The following is a 20,443-nucleotide window of genomic DNA, read 5'->3' on the forward strand; positions in this document are numbered from 1 at the left end:
AACATCTAGGGAGCTGCAGGTTGCAGACCTCTGGTGTAGAGTCATAATGCAGATAGAGTCACAGAGGAAAGGCAGAATGGCTGAGCAAAGTAGTGAGTGAGTGGGCAACCCTCCCTCTGGAGCTGTTAGAAAGCTGGGCTTATTCTGCTACCTGGATACCACCTCACAAAGTCTGTCCAGTTCTGCTTCCCCTCATTCCCCACTCCTTTTCTTTTTTGAAAAATAAAATGAAATTAGAAATACTTCAAAGAGTTATTCCAGTTTTGCAGTGGATTCTGGCCACTCTACCTGCACCCAACACGCTGTGACTTGATTATATTTATTCTATAAGACTTCCTTGTATTGGGTTCCTCTCTTTCTCACAACTCCCACCCTCAATAAACTCAAGCAGCAAAATAAAGCACGAGTCTTGGGGTATTTTAGAGGAATTTTTTTCTTTAGAAAAATACTATAAAGTTATAAAAAGCAGGAGGCTTTGAATCTGGCCCAGGTGCTCAGAGTCCACAGATCGGGGGCTCCTTCTGCAGAACACAGGCACTTGCTGTTAATGCGCTTTTGACTGCAAAGAGAAAAGAAAGCAGAGTGTTAGAGTGGAAGCCAAAAGCTTGCACAACACTATTCACACAGCAAGAGTCTACTCCAGCTCATGCTGCAACTAGCCGCCTCTTGGAAACAACAAAAGAACTCACAACCATGTTTGTAGCTTACCAAGAAAGGGTGTTGGCATAGAAACTTTATATTGCTGTGCTATGAACCACCTTAGGCATTTTGGAGAGGCAGCATGTATGCCTTTTTTTTAAAAAAATAAACAACACAAACATGAAATGGCTTTGTAAATGATCACCATACATGCAAACAAGGCTCTGCAAACACAAATTAGATTCGCCCAGTTCCTAATAAAGGCAGATGATGCCATTCCATAATCAACATTTGTTATAATTCTCAACGGTCCTTCCTTAGAGACAATCCCTGAGCAACCCAAAATGTAGGCCCTTCTTAATTTACCATGCAGCTGCAGTAAAACTGGAAAACTAAGCTGCATGGGTGGCACCAATGTATGCTTCCAGCCTATGTATGCTTTCCACTCTGCTCCTCTGCTTAGATTACACGCCCAAAGAAGGATCTGAAGTCATGCCCGCGAGGTCGCAAGGAAAAGGCGAGACGCGGAGATATCATCTGGTGGAGAGAGCCAGCAACAGGAAGTGCGGGATCCCGTGATCCTGGCAACTCTGTCGTGCGCTAGTCCCCGACACCTTTTATTAGGGTTTCATTGTGGGCGTGTAAAGGGGTCGGATAGGCGGGAGGTCGGGAGAACGGGAGATCATCATGTGATGCATGATCTCATCAGGCTGCTACGTGCAGGAGGAAGCATCCGCGTCTGGGTCTAATCCTCACCTGAGGGCAAGAGCCCCTTTGTCCCTTTGTGGGACACCTGGTGACCGCAAGTCAGGCAGTTCATGACCCGTGACTCACGGGGGAGCGGGGGTTGGGGGAGCGTGTGCGCCCAGAAGGCTGTAGCTGGCACCGGCATTCCAGGCGCTCTTTCTACGGTTCTGCTGGGTTCGCGGGCTCACCCCTACAAGGATCACTCCCAAGAATGAGTCTGTCACTATGGGATCAGTGAGCATATAAACAGCAGCGTTACTGTCTTTGGTTGATACAGTTCGTAGTTCCTTAGATGTAGCCAATGAGCTGACCCAGCAAATCAGCAAGGGCAACTCCTATTTAGTGTATATATATATATATGTATAACAAGAAAACACTAAAGGTAGTAATCACATAATAATACAAATATAAATCTCTTGATTATACAGGGTTATATATAAGATTATATATACCCCAGTCACCTCCTCTCTGATTTGGACTGGTAGCTGCAACCATAACAATAAAGACAAGAGACATTATCTACATTTTTAGACAGTGGATGTGGTTTGTGGATCTAAATGAAAAAGGAGCCACTGATATAGACTCAGCACTTTCAGGTTAGGTCTGTGATGAACTTAGAAAGGCTTTACTAGCTACAGATACAACTTTTATTAGGTTAGGGGAGATTGTGGAGGTACCATAATTATTAAGTTTCTATCTGCCATGCAATTGGCAGCATAAATGACAACATCTCTAGAAACTGTAAAACCACTTGGTTTTAAGGTTTTATCATTCATTCAGATAACACAAATAATGTTTGTCTAAGAGAAGAATTCTAACAAGAGAAGAATTCTGGCATGAAGAGGATGAAAAACAATAAATGGACATCCCCATTCAATGCCAAATGAACAATTCAGCTCTATTCAACAATTGAGTCCACAGATACAATTTGGTCTCATGGTCAACATTTCTCAAAATAATATTATCTTTAAAAGATAAAAAAGAAAAACACACTCTTGCAACAAGTTTCTTCAGCTGTTGAGTCTTCTGATAAGGATCTTGTAAGACCCTCACACTTGAGAGTCAAGTTGAAAAATTTCCAAGACTGGGAAGCTGAGTTCAGCTCAGGTTACATTAGTTTGGGGAATTAATGCCAATTTTACTTTTTTATATTATGCCATTTTCCTTCCATTTCAAAATCCAAGATGGTGCATATGATGTTCCCAGGAGGTCTCCCATCTAGGCAATGAACAGACCCAACCTGTGTGGCTTCAAAAAAATGTCTGCATCATGACCCTTCCAACCATACCATGTTCTCTCTAGTCTTCTGTAGCTCAGTTCTGGAAGTGATAGCTACTTTTTATTAAATTTGAGAGAAATGAGTAGTTTTAATGCATAGAGATCTCATGCTTGTACCTCAGCTCTCTAACAGTCCTAGTTTTTCCTCTAATATTTCTACCCCTTTTGTTTAAAGAATTGATATAAGAAAAGGTATCTGATGGGACTAAAAAACCCAGGGAGCAAACAGCTTTGTTATCCTACAGAACTTCTTTCTAGACAAATGTGACAGATTCACAAAGGATACACCTATTGCGAAATATATGGAGTTAGAAAGAAAAGTGATATTAAAATGGTATAGAACACCAAAACAACTAGCATACATGATAAAAGGACTTAGTTCTAAATGCTAGCACTGTGGAAACCAAGAGGCATATTATAGCCACATGTGGATAGAATGTGCAGAAGTAAAAAAAAATTGGACAATTGTATTGTTATATATCGAGAAACTGGTGAAGATAAATATTGATTTAAATAATGACTTAATGTTCATGGGTGTAATGGAAGACAGAAGGGTGGATAAACAATATAAATATATGTATAAAATAATGATTAAAGCAGCACATGCAACAATAGCCTTGGGCTGGAAAGAAAAGAAAAAATGGACACTTCAGAAATGGTTAGAATATATCTGGGAACAAGTGACACTTGATATTTTCGATATATTAACCAAGATAAACAGAATGAAATTTTGAAGATATGGGTAATATACGTGGACTGGATGAAAGAAGCTCGAGTCAATGAAGAAATATGGGAGAAGAGGCTACAGAGAATGAACTTACTGCTGTTTGTGTGACAAAACTATGAAGAAGAAGTAATGGGGGAGGGAGAAAAGGGGGGAAAGTATTGTTTGAAAATGTACGACGAAGGAAATTACTATAAACTGCAAAATTCAAATGATACAATAAAATTATTTTAAAAAAGGACACACCTATTGTTAGCTATTAGCCTTGATGGAGTTTCTACATATTACAGACATTCTCTTGTTGATTGCCCAGTGCAAGGGACAATGAAGGTAGCCGTCAGACCATGATAGTAAGCTTCTCAGAGACATTGGCAATTATTACAGGCTCTTCTAACAATAAACTGCTATTTAAAAATATAACCAATTATACATATTGCTATTCTTGGTTACAGTTGAATTTCCCTATGGGGCAACCATCTCTTCCATACAGTTATTTTGAAGGAACTTATAAAACATGACATATTTAAATTTTTACTGTAATTTCAGATATTGCCCAAACACACAACTCAAATAACTGCAAGAACAGCATCGCAGCACAAGATGTCCCCATGTTCTCTTTCCCAAGAACCAGTTAAGTTCAGTCTTGCATGTGCTCTACTTCAGAAGGGGTTTTTTTGCAGGCCCCAACTAATACTGGAGGAAACAGCATGATTCCAGGAGTAGATTCTTCCCATGCCTTCCCCTCTGAGCAAAACGTGGCTACTCCCAATATAATTTGCAGAGCTTCAACCTAAATATTTCTGCTCCTCAGTTTCAAAGAATGCTCAGTCAAAATTGCCTCCTTTTCCCTGCAACAGAAGCTCTGTGCCTTTGACAGGAGGTCAAAACTTTTCCTATCACCCTCTCTATACCAGGAAAGAGCTGCACTTGCTGAATTTCTGCCTGTGATGCAGCTAATAACACCTCTGCCAGGAAAAGGATGAGATTCTTAACACAGGCCAAGTGCTCTATGAATAAAGGAGCAGAAATGCAAGGCAGTCCATATCTTCAGTCCATATCTCACTTACGCCTTGAATTGTGTTACATGGGACCTTCGATAAGCCCCATGCCTGCTAAAAAGCAGGCTGATTTTTAATAAAGCCTTTACTTTGAAACAGACTGATTAAAATGTAAAATAAATTTGCATATTGCAAAAATCTCAGCATAGGTGTATTTGTCAATGTGATATGTGAGATAAGTGCTCAGAGAGCTTTGCCATGGAACAGTTTGAACATTTAACATGAACAATGTAATTTAATATGCAAAAGCTACCGCATCGCTCGGAAAAGAGACCCTTTTCGGTGTCTTTTGCATTTTTCATTACTACCACAACCAGAGAAACCACAAAAAAGAAAAAGTGGACTATTAAACATTATGGCCACACCTTAAAACCAAGCAATTCAAGCTTGAAGTAACTGGCAGCATTGGGCAAAGGCATAAGGAGCTCAGAAAATTGTGATCCACAGGAGTTTGGGATGAGTTTTCCTGGGTGTTCCCCTTTTTGTTGCACTGCTATGCACACCTGCTGACAGTACAGCTGAGATGAAGCAACATTTGAACCCTTTTAACTAAACAATATTTTAGTTTAGCATCCTTGACATTTGTCTGAAAATCCTCTTATAGAATTGAAACATTTGGGAAGCACTTTCCGAAAGGTAATGGCGATTAAGCGGTTAATGGTGATGAAGCAAGGCTGTCTGGAGGAAAGGAAGGAGGCCATGCACATGATGCTCCAGGCACCTACCTTCATAGTGTTCTGTTTCTCCTCAAAGCCCAAGGAGACCACTGGCTTCTTCCTTCTGATAGAGCCACCCAAGTCAGACGAGGAGGAGGAAGGCAAGGGAGAGGGGGCGTGCTTGGCCTTCACTGGCCGACAATAGGTGGCTGCATTCTTGCGTCTCTTGGCCTCTTCATCTGAGATGCAGTTGGTCTGCAATGCTTTGGGCCCATTCAGCGAGGAACCCCGATTCTCCAGCTGCGAAGCTTTGACAGGTACATGACTGGAAGCCCTGCAGTCTAGATGGCTTACCCTCTTGATTCTGGCACTCACAGAGACTGTTCCGTTGAGGGAGAGGTTGGAGGAAGAGATCCCGGATGGCTTGGCCTTTGCAGAGGGATGGGAGACTGGGCAGCTGGATGCCTTGCTTTTGCCCAGATCCAGAAAACAGGTCTGTTTGTACGGTGGGCTAGCAGAGGCACCAGGAGATTGCTTGCGCTTCCGGGCTGTGGCCTCTGCCTCCATGCTGCCAGCCAGCTCCTTGGGTTTGGAGGACTTACTGGCCTTGGTCAAAGGCAACTTGCTGAAGGATGGTGAAGGGGTGTTGGCTGGGAGTGGGGAGGTAATGGACTGGCTCCCACCCATGCAGTCTGACTGACTACAGGCGGCTGCCACGTGGGGTGACCCCACTGCATAGTTCATACTGTGGTGAGTGCGGCTCTCCCTGGATGCCACTGTTGCCAAAGCTGCACAGGACACAGAAGTCCTGCCAGGGAGGCTATGGGGAAGGCTGCAAACCAGAGAGGAACCGTTGTTCTGGTAAGTGCTGGATGGAGAGAAGCCCAGAAGCACAGGAGATGGAGTGGAGAGCAGCTGGTGATCAGCAGCTGGAGGGATCCTTCTGGGTAGGGCAAGAAACAAAGAAAAACAATGGAGCTGACCTTTTTGAACTATTCAAACTCTCACTTGTTAATCTCCTTTGACCAAGTACTGATCAGCCCCACCAACCCTATTGGCTTTTCAGACTGGAAATCTGCATCAGAGACCCCCCCCCCCCCCCACACACACACTATTCTATTATTCACAGTGTTCTGTCAAATTCCAAAAGGCTAAAAGCAACCCTTACATGTTACTATGGGCATAAGACCACAGCATTACAACAATCTGGCTATCTGGTTCTCTGAATCCCCAGGCTCATTTTTTTTAAAGTAAGAATATGCCTTTTCGTTTATACCTCCACAACAAAAGGGCCTGCACTTTACGAAAAACTGTGAATTAACAAAAAGTGATACCCAGATTGTTATGCTATATTACTATAACAATATGTCAATTGCTGATTTTTTTTTCAAAGCCTTCACATAGCAGGGAAGAAGGGAAGGCTCCCATGGGAAAATGAGCCAGGGAAGGTGGTGCCAACATGGGTGGCTTTCAGAAGATCCACCCTTTCCTGATGACATGGGTGCCACCCTGGCTTTCCTACAAAAAAAATGTTCAAAACATCATAGCAAAGCATGTTTGGGAAAGACTGTGAAAAAGACAAAGAAAACCACAGAGGTGCTCAGAGGCACCCAAGAGTAAGTGACCCTAGAGAAAAGTACTCTGGATAAGACTCATAACTATTTCATAATTGTAATTTGTTTGATTCCTTCAAGGAAGCGCAACACAAAATGCTTCCTATAGTACACTACCTCAAAAAGCAACAAAATCTTTTTTTAAAAACTTCTTGAATAGCTGCACTGACCATTTTTTCCAGATACAAGACAGCTATTTCAATACCAAAATCTTATAGTCAAAGAATTTTTAAAATAAAAAGGCAAAGATTAAAATTTCAAACACAGAGCTATGAACCTAAAAGTGCAGGAATATAATCTGGAAAGTGCTGAAATGGACAGTCTGATAAGGATAATCAAAGGAATGATTTGTTTAGTCCAGTAACCTTAGGTGGAAAGTCATCATATATTGAAACATGCATGATAAGTGTAGAAGGTTTGGGAGGGGGAATTGTATAAGCTTTCCAATAATAAAAACAGTTCCCAAAATTTTTTGCAACAATGTATGCCTGCAAATACAGAGACATAAGACACCCACCCACTCTGCCAGATCCAGAGCGTGTGTTTTTTGTTTTTGTTCACATGGAAATTCTTGTCTACAATCCACTACAAACCCTGTATTGCAGCACCACCTACTGGAGAACTTGGGACTGCAATTCCCTGCAGACAGAAGGTTAACTGAATGGAAAAAAAACATTTCTTCCATCAACAGTCTACAGTGATAGACAACAAAGCTGTAGAATAAAAATATACCACCTGGAACACTCTTATTTTATGAACACTTAACAGGCCCCAGTGTTGTCTTGAAGGAAATTAACATTTATGTATATAAATATGCTGTACACATGGGCTTTGAGAGTCTTTTCAGGCTTTTCTCTCGCACAATAAATGTGCAATGGGTTTTACATTGACTGCAAAGAATCCAGCCGCCTCTTCTGAAGACATCATTCCCAATGAAGAGTTCTGAATTCGTGCTGTAAACTTCCACTGCGCTAAAGACTCCTGTGTGGAATGCGATTGAGAAAGTGACAAATTCTAATTGCTCAGGAGAATAAAGGCTTCCTCCATTTCCAAGCCAAAGCCGCCAGCTTTAAAAAAACTTATTGACAGCCTCAGTACTGTAGTACTACAGAGCAGGATTAGGTAGCAGAAAGGAGAGCGAAAAACACCTGCAGGGCCAGTGCTGCTCATGAACCTCCTTTTTAAATTTTTTCCTGTCTCATTTACATCTTTGCGAGACTTTCTCTTGAGACTGCTAGGGCATACTCCTCTTCCCTATTTATGATTTGAAAAAAGGTGATGAAAGAATGATTGACAGTTTCTCTGTGAAATGTAGGTTTTTTGACATCTGCAGTCTGAGAAAAAACATGCATAGTTGCCAGATCAAAGGGACATTTTTAGAAATATGAAATAAGGACACCCACAGCAGGTGCTGCAAAATAAGAGATGTTTCTTGATGATCATTAGGTCTTAAAATCTAATTTGAAGTATTTTATATATTAGTAAAGTGGTAGAAAACTTAAAAACAACAATACGAGACACACAATCAGGTATAATATAAAAGTATTGAAAAGAAAGGAAACAAAGGGAACACAAGGCACTGGGGCTTCTCCCCCATTAGTTTTGGAAACTACAGACTTCCATTTCTTTCTTGTAATGCAGTGGTTCTCAGCCTGGGGGTCAGGACCCTTTTGGGGGTCGAACGACCCTTTCACAGGGGTCGCCTAAGACTCTCTGCATCAGTGTTCTCCATCTGGAAAATGGATAAATGTTAGGGTTGGGGGTCACCACAACATGAGGAACTGTATTAAAGGGTCGTGGCATTAGGAAGGTTGAGAACCACTGTTGTTATGGTTTGCTCCAGCCGGTCTTTTTTTAAAAAATGGGTGAAAACTGGGAACAAGGGTGAGTCCCCCTTAGCAAGGCTATTTTTCATGCTGACCCCCAACTCTTCTGAGAGGAGAGAATATTAGCAATTAGCAATTTGTGGGAATATCATTCAAAGAGTAAAAGGGATTCCACTGACCATCTGGAAGGACTGTTAAGCAAAGATACATTTGGGAGGTTTGTATTGCTGTTCCCTCAGTTACAAGGCTTTTCCCCCCATCTCTAAATTTCAAAGACCATAAAACCAGCATTTTGTATATTTATTCTGAACCATGTGTTCCAACAGCAGAGATCACACAATAGCAGCTACTTAGTCTCAATCTTGAAATGTGCCTTTCTGAATCAGAACACTCAAGTGGGTTTAATTTGCTCACACTCTATGTTGTCCTGTTAACAAATTATGGGATCAATCCTAAATAGGCCTACTAAAAAATAAGTCCCATGTTACTCAGAAGAATTTACTCTCAGGAAAGTCTCCCTAGGACTGCAGCCCATGTGTTAATAACAGAGTTACTGGCAAAGCTTAACCTTACTGGCCAAGCTCAGATCTCAAAACTGTATATAAGTTCATGTGTATCTTCAGTGAAAAGAAAAAAGCTTAAATGAAAAGGGGTTAAGAAAATGATTATAATATACTAATTCAGATTAGATCTTATATTCATTTTATGTTCTGTGCTGAAACACAACACACAAATGCAAATTGGTACCCCATTCCAAAACACTTTGATGTCTACAATGGAAGTAACACTTCACTTTCTTTATTTTAAAAAAAGGTATTCACAGTTTCTCTGCTATTTTTAAAGATGATCTGCCCTGCACTTCTTCAAATTGTGTTTAAATATCATTGAGTCTTCATAAGATAAACGAAGCCACTGTTAATTTAGAACTTAACTTACACACAAAATGGCTTCCCTGCTGAGTTAGGGCAAACTGACATTGACCAATGAAAAGAAACTGTGACTCTGATAGAAACAAACTACTGTAACTGGGCAGGAAAAATACCCCTGCAGCATGAGACAGAACAAGAGTCCCAGATGGTAGGAAGCAGGTCAAGGAGCCCAATGTAATATTTTGGGGTGGGAATCTGTGAAGGAAGATCTGGAATTGCCAGTGTCTATGTTATTATATACATTTGTTACTGAAGAAAGCAACATCCTTCAAAATGCCATCCTTCTAAACCACCTCTTCATATTTTCCAATTTGGCAAGGCATACAAACACTCTGAAGACTGAGAACCATGTGGTGAAAGTTAGGATCGCTGTGTATTTGGTGAAATGAAAAGAATTCTGGGTTTCTGAAGATTTAGAGCTACAAATAAAAACAGCTTTCCAAAATAAACAGGGCACAAACACACATTCCTGAAAATATTTAACAAACAAATGTAAAGCAAAAGTAAAGCAACCCTCCCCCCCTTTTTTAAAGCAGAAGTATTTTTCAGCAATCACACTGATTAATCGCATCTTCAGCTAATGGGGATGCATTTTGTTTTGTTGGTTTACACAGTATCTAGGATAATACAAATTAATAGTTTAATTAGAAGCTTGGTGATTTTCAGTGTATGTCTACACAGACAGAAAGACGTCAAGAAATTCTCCGGGACTTAGGCACACATTCTGTCTTTGTGGCACTTCTCCCAGGGTAGCTGCCATCTGTTTCCACATCATACCACTAGTTGGTTGTCCCTGACAGTCTCTCATTTCTCCTGCCACCACTCAGAGGCAGGTTTTCAGATATCTACAGATAAGTATGGCTGAACAAAAACAGGAGAGCAAGGGAAAGGGAAAACACAACATTTGGTAAACATTTTTTGCAACTGACACTCCACTTTTGGCGGGGGCGGGGAGGGGGTTCAGGGAACATTTCCAGGTACCTTTTGAGCAGAAAGGGTTGTTTTGGGAACCTCTAGTGAACCAGTTACTTCCTGGTACAGAAATCAAGGTGTAAAATAAAGTATGCACAAGCCCAAAGTGTTTCTGGAGTTAATTTCCTCCCCACCAGGCAAACACAAGCTACAGGACAGAGCAGCAGCAGGCACTGTGAATTCAAGATGCATTTCAACAGCCATTTGAAACCTCAGAGGTTTTTGATCCTGGAATGACTTCTTTCTTGGTGCAAAAATATTCCTAGTGCATATGTCTGTGGGCACTGTACACATACTTACAACGTGCAACTGTGGACCAGTGCACATACCCCTCAGGTTAAATCAGAGAATGTGTTCTCTTTTCCATCTAACTTACTTCCACATGTGAGAGCTGAGATGCCTCTCCAGCATGGAACTGAGCGCTGAACAGAACCGATCCAGCCGTCGGCTGAACACGTAACACCCGGGGCTCACTAATCTGCTTCCAAAGGTGCAGAACTATGGGGAAAAGGGAAGGAGAAAAAGAAACATTAGATGCATAACATTCATGCAAACAGAATGTCCTGCAAACAGGGACCGGGACAAGATCCTTCTGTCACCATGGAAGAGGTTCATTCTACGCACTCTATCTTCCCCAGTTCATGAGCAACAGAAGGAAAAAAGGTATTGGAAACAAACACACACAAAAGATGAAGTAGGACTTATAGCACAGAGGTAACAAAAAGTACACGCTGTGCATGCAAAGTACCCCAGACTCCCAGATGAACACATTGAATCAGAACATATTCAATCCCTTGAAGTCAGTATGGTCTACTCTACACAGACTGATAGCAGTTCTCTGGCGTCTCAGGTGGAGGCACTTCACATCACCTACTGCCTGGTCTTTTTTCAACAGGAGATGCTGGAGACTGAACCTGGGACCTTTGGCATGCCAAGCAGAGCCTCTTCCTTGGCAGATCCCATTAAAGGGTTTCAGATAGCATGAGATAGACCTCACAAAGCTGCTGCCATTCACAGTACATGATCCTAGACTAGCTGGAGCAAGGGTCTGATTCAGTGGAAGGCAGCTATGTTCAAGTGTCCAGGACTGATCTTGCAACATTTGAGCCATGTGTCTACTCTCAAGAGGGGTGATGGAGCAAGTTTACAGGCCAGCTCTTGCCTCAGACTGCTACTTACCGCTTGGGGGCGAGGTGCTCGTGTTGCAAAATGGCAATCCAACTTGCGGGAATCCTCTGCTGTGTCATCCTCACTCTCCTCACTCGAAATCCGGCCAGTGCCTTTGGGCGTTGGGAAAGGATAGAGCCCATGGTCAGCTTCACCAGAGGTGGAGGGCAGGTCATCAAGGTCACTTTCAGAGGATATCCTAGACCTAAGAGTAACAGATGAAGGAGTGACTTCTCCGAGGGTAGAAGGCTCTGAATTGTTAATTGTTGGCTCCATTACTGGGAAATAGATACTATACTGGTAGCTTTGGGAGTATGAGAATTTCTGCAAAATCATCAAATAAACTTTGCCCTTATTGGAGGCACTGTTCACAGGTATAATTCAGCAGACTCTTCCAGGCAGGCTTAATTCAACTGTGAAAGCAACTCTGCAAAGACAACATTCTCTCCTCCCTTTACCTGGGATGACCTATGTTTCTATACCTGGAAAGTGCACAGTGAGAGTGAGGCTGCTTTACTCGGCAAGGAGATGCATTGGGCAAGACTGGCAACGCCTGCGGCAATGAAAAGGAGTCCTGTGAGAGCCGTTCAGCAGCTGCTTCCTTCCTGACTGGGCTCTTCTCTTTGGGGGACTCGCCTTTCCTGGCATTGGCCTTCAGCTCGGCTACCAAGACGTCGAAATCCTTGGCACGTCCTTGCACCTCACGCCGCTGATGCACAGAATGGATCTGGAGCATAAATAGATGGGAATGCTTAGAGCTGACAAGCCTGTTCCCCGCTGTCCTCCAAAACATAGTAAAAGACAGATATCATGGGTACACAGAGTGTACTACAAAACTGACCCCTTCACAGAGAAAGTTCATTTTCAACAGTTGTAAGAGTACAAGCTATGATATGTGATTTTTGACAAGGGGAACTTTCAAGGAAAGAATTCCTCACATGGAAAAATACAGTGTAGTCCTAAACAGAGCTGCGCCCTTCCAAATCCACTTACTTCAATAGACTTAGAAGGACATAATTCTGCATGGGCTTCATGAGCAGTTCTGTATCAGTCTTAACAAATATGTGAGCCCTTCTAGTTGACTTACAATAGATTGTTCAATAGACAATTCACATTATTAATCTGCCAGACAACAACTGCCTATACCAATACTAAACTGGCCCACTTAGCATAAAACTAACCTATTAAATTACAAAGAAAAGCTAGCTATCAAAGAGTCCGCTTTATTGTAGTTGCTTGCAGTAGCTGCAAGCAACGTACACTGTGGAATTAAGTGTTATTTTGTTTTCTGTTTCCTGGATTCCTCCCTCTCCTCTCGCCCCCCACACACACACACGAAGGGCTTGAGGCCTAAGCTGATAAGCTACCAAACATCTAATATGTATTGTCGAAGGCTTTCACGGCCGGAATCACTTGGGTGCTGTGTGGTTTCCGGGCTGTATGGCCGTGTTCTAGCAGCATTCTCTCCTGATGTTTCGCCTGCATCTGTGGCTGGCATCTTCAGAGGATCTGATGTTGGGAAAGCAAGTGGAGTATATATATCTGTTGGAGTGTCCAGGGTGGGTGGAGAAACATAGTCTGTGAGTAACAAAGAAGGCAGCCAGGTCAATAGTTGAGGGCATCTGAATAGGAAGTATGAGGTAACAATGAAGAACTAGTAACATGGGAGTATTGTCAATGGATATAGCAAGGGTCACTGGTGGGAGCATCTTTCGAATAGAAGCATCCCTGGCCTTTGTTTCTTTTGTCTCATGGTCAAGTCCTGTGTTTGACTTCTCTAGTTATTTTTTCAACACTGGCAGCCAAGTTGGTGCACTGTTCATTTTCATAGTTTCTTCCTTTCCTGTTAGAAATTGTCCATGTGCTTATGGGATTTCAATTGCTTCTCTGTTGTAGTCTGGATCGTAGTGGCTTCTCAGAGTGGTCCAGAATTTCTGTTCTTTTTCAAAATAATATTCGATGTCCAGGTTGGTTTATCATGTGTTCTGCTATTGCTTATTTTTCCCCCTTCGGGGGAGGGCAGTTTATAAACCCAATAATAATAATAATAATAATAATAATAATAATAATAATAATAATAATAATAATAATAATAATAATAATAATAATAATAATAATAATAATAATAATAAAAAAATAGTCTGCAGTGCCTTTCGTGTTCTTTGATACGTGTCTGCGCGCTGCGTTTGGTGGTTCCTATGTAGACTTGTCCACAGCTGCATGGAATGCGATAGACTCCTGCAGTAGCTAAAGGATCCCGCTTATCCTTTGCTGAACGTAGCATCTGTTGAATTTTCTTAGTGGGTCTGTAGATTGTTTGTAGGTTGTGCTTCTTCATCAGTTTTCCTATGCGATCAGTGGTTCCCTTGATGTATAGGTAAAAGAACACTTTTCCCTCCTAGATGGCTCTTTATCTTTGTTCATGTGGCTTGTTAGGTGGTCTTGCAGCCCTTCTGATTTCTGTATTAGAGCAAATGGCTTGATTAGCCTGTAGAGCCCTGTTTAGGTGATTCAATTCATCTTGTAGGAGGTGAGGTTCACAGATTCTGTTTGCGTGGTGTACCAAAGTTTTTATGGTGCTCCTTTTTTGCCCTGGATGGTGATTGGAGTTTTTGTGTAGATACCTGTCCGTGTGCGTAGGTTTTCTGTATACTGTGTGTCCCAATTGCTGGTTTGGTTTGCGGATGACTAAAACATCTAAAAATGGCAGTTTTCCTTCATTTTCTTTTTCCATAGTAAATTGGATGTTTGGGTGGATCTTGTTGATATGGTCCAGGAACTTGTTTAGTTCTTCTTCCCCGTGGCTCCAAATGGTGAATGTGTCATCCACATAACGGAACCATATGGTGGGCTTTTGGTACACCGCGCAAACAGAATCTGTGAACCTCACCTCCTACAAGATGAATTGAATCACCTAAACAGGGCTCTACAGGCTAATGGTTACTCTAATACAGAAATCAGAAGGTTGGGCTTGCAAGATCCACAAACAAGCCACACATGAACAAAGATAAAAGCCATCTAGAGGGGAAAGTGTTCTAACTACCATACATCAAGGGAACCACTCTGATCGCATATGGGAAAACTGATGAAGAAGCACAACCTACAAACAATCTAGCAGATTCCCACTTAAGAAAATTCAACAGATGCTACGTTCAGCAAAGGATAAGAAGGGGATCCTTTAGCTACTGCAGGGAGTCCTATCGCGATACCATGCAGCTGTGGACAAGCTCTACATAGAAACCACTTTCAAACGCAGAAGCGATGCAGACACGCATATCAAAGAACACCTAAAGGCACTGCAGACTATTATTTCAAAAGCCAGAAAAAATCAGCAATAGCAGAACATACATGATAAACCAACCTGGACATAGAATATTATTTCGAAAAAAACAGAAATTCCTGGACCACTCTGAAAGCCACTACGTCCAGACTACACAGAGAAGGCAATTGAAATCCACTAAGCACATGGACAATTTTTAACAGGAAGGAAGAAATCCATGAAAATGAACAGAACTTGGCTGCCAGTATTGATTGAAAAAAATACTTCGTCAGGAGCAGAGAGTACTAAGCTCCACACAAGCCTGGGATGACCAGCTCCACAATACATTGCATAATTTCAGGATGACCATAGACAAAAGAAACAAAGGCCAGGATACTTCTATTCAGATGCTCCCACCAGTGACCTTGCTATCTCCATTGACACTCCCATGCTATAGTCTTCATTGTTACTCATACTTCTATTCAGATGCCCTCAACTAGTGACCTGGCTGCCTTCTTTGTTACTCACAGACTATGTTTCTCCACCCACCCTAGACACTCCAACAGATATATATACTCCACTTGCTTTCCCAACATCAGATCCTCTGAAGATGCCAGCCACAGATGCAGGCGAAACATCAGGAGAGAATGCTGCTAGAACACGGCCATACAGCCTGGAAACCACACAGCACCCAAATCTAATATGTATTTGCCTTCTGCCTAAGACAGAAGCATCGTGAATGTCTGGAACAGAGACCCCCAGTTCCTACATTTCATTTATCTGTGTGATGCACTGCTTGCTATAAAACACAAAACTAACTGAAGCCACTGCCTCAGATTTGCTTGACGCTTCACACCATTAACCATCACAAGAGAATGCTTGGCCTCCTTTCTCAAAGCAATGAGGAGCACAATCCCCCAGGAAGTCTTTCTGCACAAGCTCCAGTGAAATGATTGGCAGCTGTGCAAGACCATGGCGCTCTTCCTATTATTCTACTAGGGCCTACACAAGAAAGCTTCCCAATCGCTTAAGCTTTTTCTTATATGGAGACTGGTGAGCAATCAACCCTTTACCACCTACATTTCTATATGCCAGGCTGCTGTTAAAAGCTGAGAAGTGGCACTGGTTTAAAAGCGAGGACAACTTTTAATGCCGGGACTATGGAAATGGACAAGGAGCTGGTCTTTGTCATGTCCCATTCTTCCCCAATTTCTGCAGGAAGGAGGGTCACGTGCATCATCATACCTTGCAGGTCAGTAACCTCATGCAAATCTTCTTGGTTTCAGGATTCATTACACCACATTGCCTGTTTAGGTCACATTCTTTCCCTTTGAAAGCAAAAGAAAACAGAATTTGGCACACATGCCTCAGTACCGCAATTTCCTTCTTAAAGGCAGCCCTTGCTCAAAAAATTCTAAATTTCAGTACGTGCCAATTTTTCTAATTGGAACAACAGAACAGGCATTTATGCAGACAATCCAAACTTAAGCAAATGATCTGGCTGTTTATTTTACTGACCGATCCAACCAATTAATTTCCTCACTTTATGTTCATATAATGAGGGCAGCCTGCTCAGAGTTCAGACTCTACAGACAACTACCAAGACTTCTTCTGGCCTACAAATACAACCTGTTCACAGTGTGGAACGGGGAGGAGGTAGACAGATTGAATAAATCCCACCTCCAAATCACCAGCTGTGCTTCCTCTGGACTCTTTTCCTCCTTAAAGCGGATACTCGCAAGCAAAGTCTCCCTGCATTCCCTAACTACCCCTTCCTCCAATGACCAAAGCTGGTCTCCCTCAATCCCACTTCAACCCAGTGCACAAACCTGATAAATGTTTGATTATATGGTGACGGGCCCTCACATGCTGGCTTGCAGAACCACTCTCCATTCCTCACTGACTGAGAGGTTTGCCTGCTTCTCTTTTATCAAGAGAGCCAGTGAGAAAGCAGGTGAAAACATGTGGGAAGTGACTACCAAAACTGGCAAGTTTTGTTTTGCTGTCTCCCCCTACAAAGCACCAAGTGACTCAAAGGATCTTCACTCACAAGGAACACCAATCCTAAATGGGCCCAAGGTTTGGGGAATCTCAGAAAGTGATGCTTGGGTGTTACACCAGGATTTCAGACTACACCTCAGACCAAAGTAGGGGGAGTAAGCCATCCCTTCTCTTAACTAAAGCCTAATTATGGGAAGGAGAGTGTCTGGTAGTGCACTGCTTAATCCCCTCCACTCTCTAACAATCTAAAGATGAGTGGATCCCAAGTGTATTTACATCCCTTTGTCCATGAGGGTCTTCCTCTGCACAGCATTTCCTCAGGGGCTAAGTGCCTTTTGGCTCACTGAAAGAGGCTGGTTTGCACCGACAGTAGCTTCTGGGACCAGAGGCTCTCCTCCACCACTGAAAACCATGTAGCAGCATAAGCAAGTTTTAAGAAGGGACACCAAATCAGGGTTCATCCTTCTGGACAGGCACCATTATGGCTTGACAGACACCATTATGAAAGAAAAATAAGCAACCAACTCCTATTGTCTTCCCGGCATCCCACCCTGCTTCCAGCCACAAGAAAGAGAATACTCACGTGGCATCTTCTTCAGAGACTTCATATGCTCCTTCTCCCCCAAGATAGGAGGGTTCTCCAATTTCCTGCTCAAGCCCTCTGCAGGCACGATGGAGCTGCCACCTGCCTTAGCTGGCACTACAGGCTCTTTTGGTGATGCTGCTAAGGAAGGTTTGCCCACAGCCTCTTTCGAGCTAGCAGAAGACGGTCTGCAGACAGCAAAGTCAGAGGGCTTGGGGGAGACCTTGATTCCATCTCCCTCTGGCTTTGGAAGGCTGGAGATCTTCTCTAGGTTCACAACAGGCACAAACAAGCTGGGGACAAAAAGGGAAGGGAGAAGACCCATAAATCAGAAATATTGTTAAAAATTACAGTTTCCCACTTTAACTGATAAGGATGACACTCTTGCATCTCTTTATTATTGGATTTGGTTTCACCCAAATACCCAGGAGACCTCAGAGAAGAAGCCAGCACAGCCCTAGTTGTAGCAGGAACAAAAAGAAAGGGGAACAAACGTAACCCTAAAAACTAGAATTGAGTACCTAAAAGGTAAAGAAGTAATTAAAAGGACCACTAAATGTAAAACTAAGTATCAAAAACACATATGTATTTATTACAAATTAAAATAATCAACGTATTCTACAAAGCCATAATAGCCTGCCTTGTGTACACAATGACAATACACAAAAAGGTCCTGTGGGATGCTTTATTGACCCTTAAAATCAGCCTGCTGGCCTTCCTCAGTGGTCAAAAGTAATACAAGATACAGTGCACTAGCTACAAGACTACAAAATATAAACATTTTTATGACTTAGACCAATTGTTAGAAAGTTGTTAAAATTGGCACTCAGGTCTTCCAAGCAAAGTCATGTCTTCCTAAAGAGTATAATGCAATCATGTCCAATTCTGCTGTGGCAAAATCCTATAATGTCTCAGTAATAGGAATTTTTTTTAATCTGAAGCAACTGAATTAGGTCTAATTGTGTACTGTCATTGTGATATTGTGTATATAAAGCAGGCCATTATGGATCTTCTATAATATGTCGATGACTTAAATTTGTAATAAATACATATGTGTTTTTGATATTTAGCAATAAAGGTCTATTGTGATTGTGATATTTAGCAGTTTTATATTTAGTGGCCCTTTTAATTACTTGACCTTTCAGGTACTTAATGCTAGCACAAAGGCTCCCTTAACAACCCAGAGAACAGAACTGGCCTGCTCTCAAGAAACAATAACATCTGTAGAAACATCAGAGAAAGTTCCAAAATTTTGGTCTCAGTCAGTCATGCTAACAGAAGGGACAAGGGAAGAATGAGCAAGGAAAACAAGTAGGAATTGGGTGCATCTCCCATAACTAGTGCAAGAGGGAGGGACAAATGGCTATAACCCAAAACTCTTCCCTGGGCTAACAACAAACTGCTACTATCAGAAGAATGTGCACCTTCAGCCACTATCAGAAGAATGTGCACCTTTCAGTTGCAGAATGAGCACATCCTGCCAGTGGCCGTCAACAGAGTCGTTGATTCCTGCAACATTTAAACCAGTGACCACCTATCTTTATGGTACTCCAGGTATAGGATCTTGCCACTAGTGCTTTCATCTTAATTAAAATATCTTATCCAGCTTTTCACTATGATTTGGAGGGTCAAAAAGAAAAAGGGTACACCAAGGCAAAGACTTTTCTATAGTGGCACCAAGTTCCTGAACTACATCCCCACCGCAGTTTGCCAGCCAACTCAATTTACAAACTTTTACAGAGCATGCAGAGATGTTTTTCTTCCCTAGACCCTTCAGATTCCAACCCCCCCCCCATGGAGTTTTGTTAGTTGCTTTGTCAGATTATTTTGTTTTTACTCCATGGTTTTTAAATAGTATTTTCTAGGTTTTCTGGTAACTGTTTCAAGATTTTAAGAGCTTCCTGAATCCAAGGCTATTTTAAATGGTTTTATTGCGTGTTTCTATTTTTGCTGCTATTTTTATCTTTTTATCTAATTGTTTTAGATACAGAAAGACATATAAAACTACCAATAATTCATAATAATGAGATTAACTGCCTCACATCAAAACACCTTAACATTGTTCAAAACCATAACCTCATATTCTCCGCATACCCTAAGCAGGTAGTACTCATTTTCCCCCTTGACTTTGTGGGATATCCTTGGCTCAACTCAGGGAGGCACCTTGCTAACCCAACCCCTCTTACCAGAGGTTGTCCTTCGGCATCTTGTCTGGCCTCTCAGGTGGGTGCTGGGTTTGACTGAAGGAGCTCTGGGATTTCTCCCTCCAGGATTTGGAGGATCCATGACCTCCACAGGCAAGGGTTCGCCCATTGATTGTGTGGCACTTCTGCAAATTGGAAGAGGCCTGCATCCGGGTATAGAGTTTGCTGACAGGTCCGTGTCGTCTCTCTGTGTGAGAATTAAAGATACAGTTACCACAGATGCCAATGTAGGCTAATCAGTGCAGGGGATCTGTACGGCAGCAATCATATTTCAAATGACAGGAAATGCGCTGGACTGCAGAATTTGGTAGCTCCACTATAATTAAGGGTGGTCTTTCTTCTTTTAGCATAATTCTATCTCCAGCCCCAGTCATTTTGCTTCAATAAATCCAACTGCCCACAGATATTCTGTGACTTCCAATCCTCCTCAAGTGGTCAAAGCCAAAAAATTGCAACACTATCTATTCCTGCCCAGCCCCTCCCAAGTTCTGATTAGTTTCTCCACCCTCTCCCTAATGCCAGACTGTGTTTCCGGAACAAAGCAAACCAAGTAAAGGCATCCAGAAATGTGTATATGTTGTTCTAGTCTTAGGAGCCACGGGACTATGGTTACATGTTTAGATGTTTTTTGAAACACAATTCTAGATCTCTAATACTAGGTTTCACATGCAAAGCTTTGCAGGTGAGCTGCTTTTGCCACATTGTTGGCAAAGTCTATAATAACCAGCCTCACTTTACCCCTTCTCAATTTCCATTTGAATTCTATACAGCCACACCCAAAATGCAA

At 42.1% G+C, this 20,443-nt stretch overlaps 1 protein-coding gene across 4 annotated transcripts in view; it reads right to left on the minus strand.

Annotated features, from left to right (window-relative positions):
- Window positions 1-415: 415 nt before the first annotated feature.
- ATXN7L2 (ataxin 7 like 2) overlaps window positions 416-20,443 on the minus strand; it is a 31,012-nt gene continuing 10,984 nt past the window's right edge. For 3 of the 4 annotated variants that reach the window (XM_048498682.1, XM_048498678.1, XM_048498680.1), the window contains 8 exons: window positions 19,639-19,843; window positions 17,453-17,745; window positions 16,114-16,196; window positions 12,092-12,336; window positions 11,622-11,814; window positions 10,819-10,940; window positions 5,172-6,045; window positions 416-559 (listed from right to left, as the gene is read on the minus strand). In XM_048498682.1, coding sequence (XP_048354639.1) covers window positions 545-559; window positions 5,172-6,045; window positions 10,819-10,940; window positions 11,622-11,814; window positions 12,092-12,336; window positions 16,114-16,196; window positions 17,453-17,745; window positions 19,639-19,843 — 2,030 coding nt within the window. In that variant the 3' untranslated portion in view covers window positions 416-544. The remainder of the gene's footprint in view (window positions 560-5,171; window positions 6,046-10,818; window positions 10,941-11,621; window positions 11,815-12,091; window positions 12,337-16,113; window positions 16,197-17,452; window positions 17,746-19,638; window positions 19,844-20,443) is intronic. The other variant, XM_048498679.1, reaches the window with a different exon arrangement.

The sequence above is a fragment of the Sphaerodactylus townsendi genome, linkage group LG05 (assembly GCF_021028975.2).
Source record: "Sphaerodactylus townsendi isolate TG3544 linkage group LG05, MPM_Stown_v2.3, whole genome shotgun sequence".
NCBI classification, from domain to species: domain Eukaryota; kingdom Metazoa; phylum Chordata; class Lepidosauria; order Squamata; family Sphaerodactylidae; genus Sphaerodactylus; species Sphaerodactylus townsendi.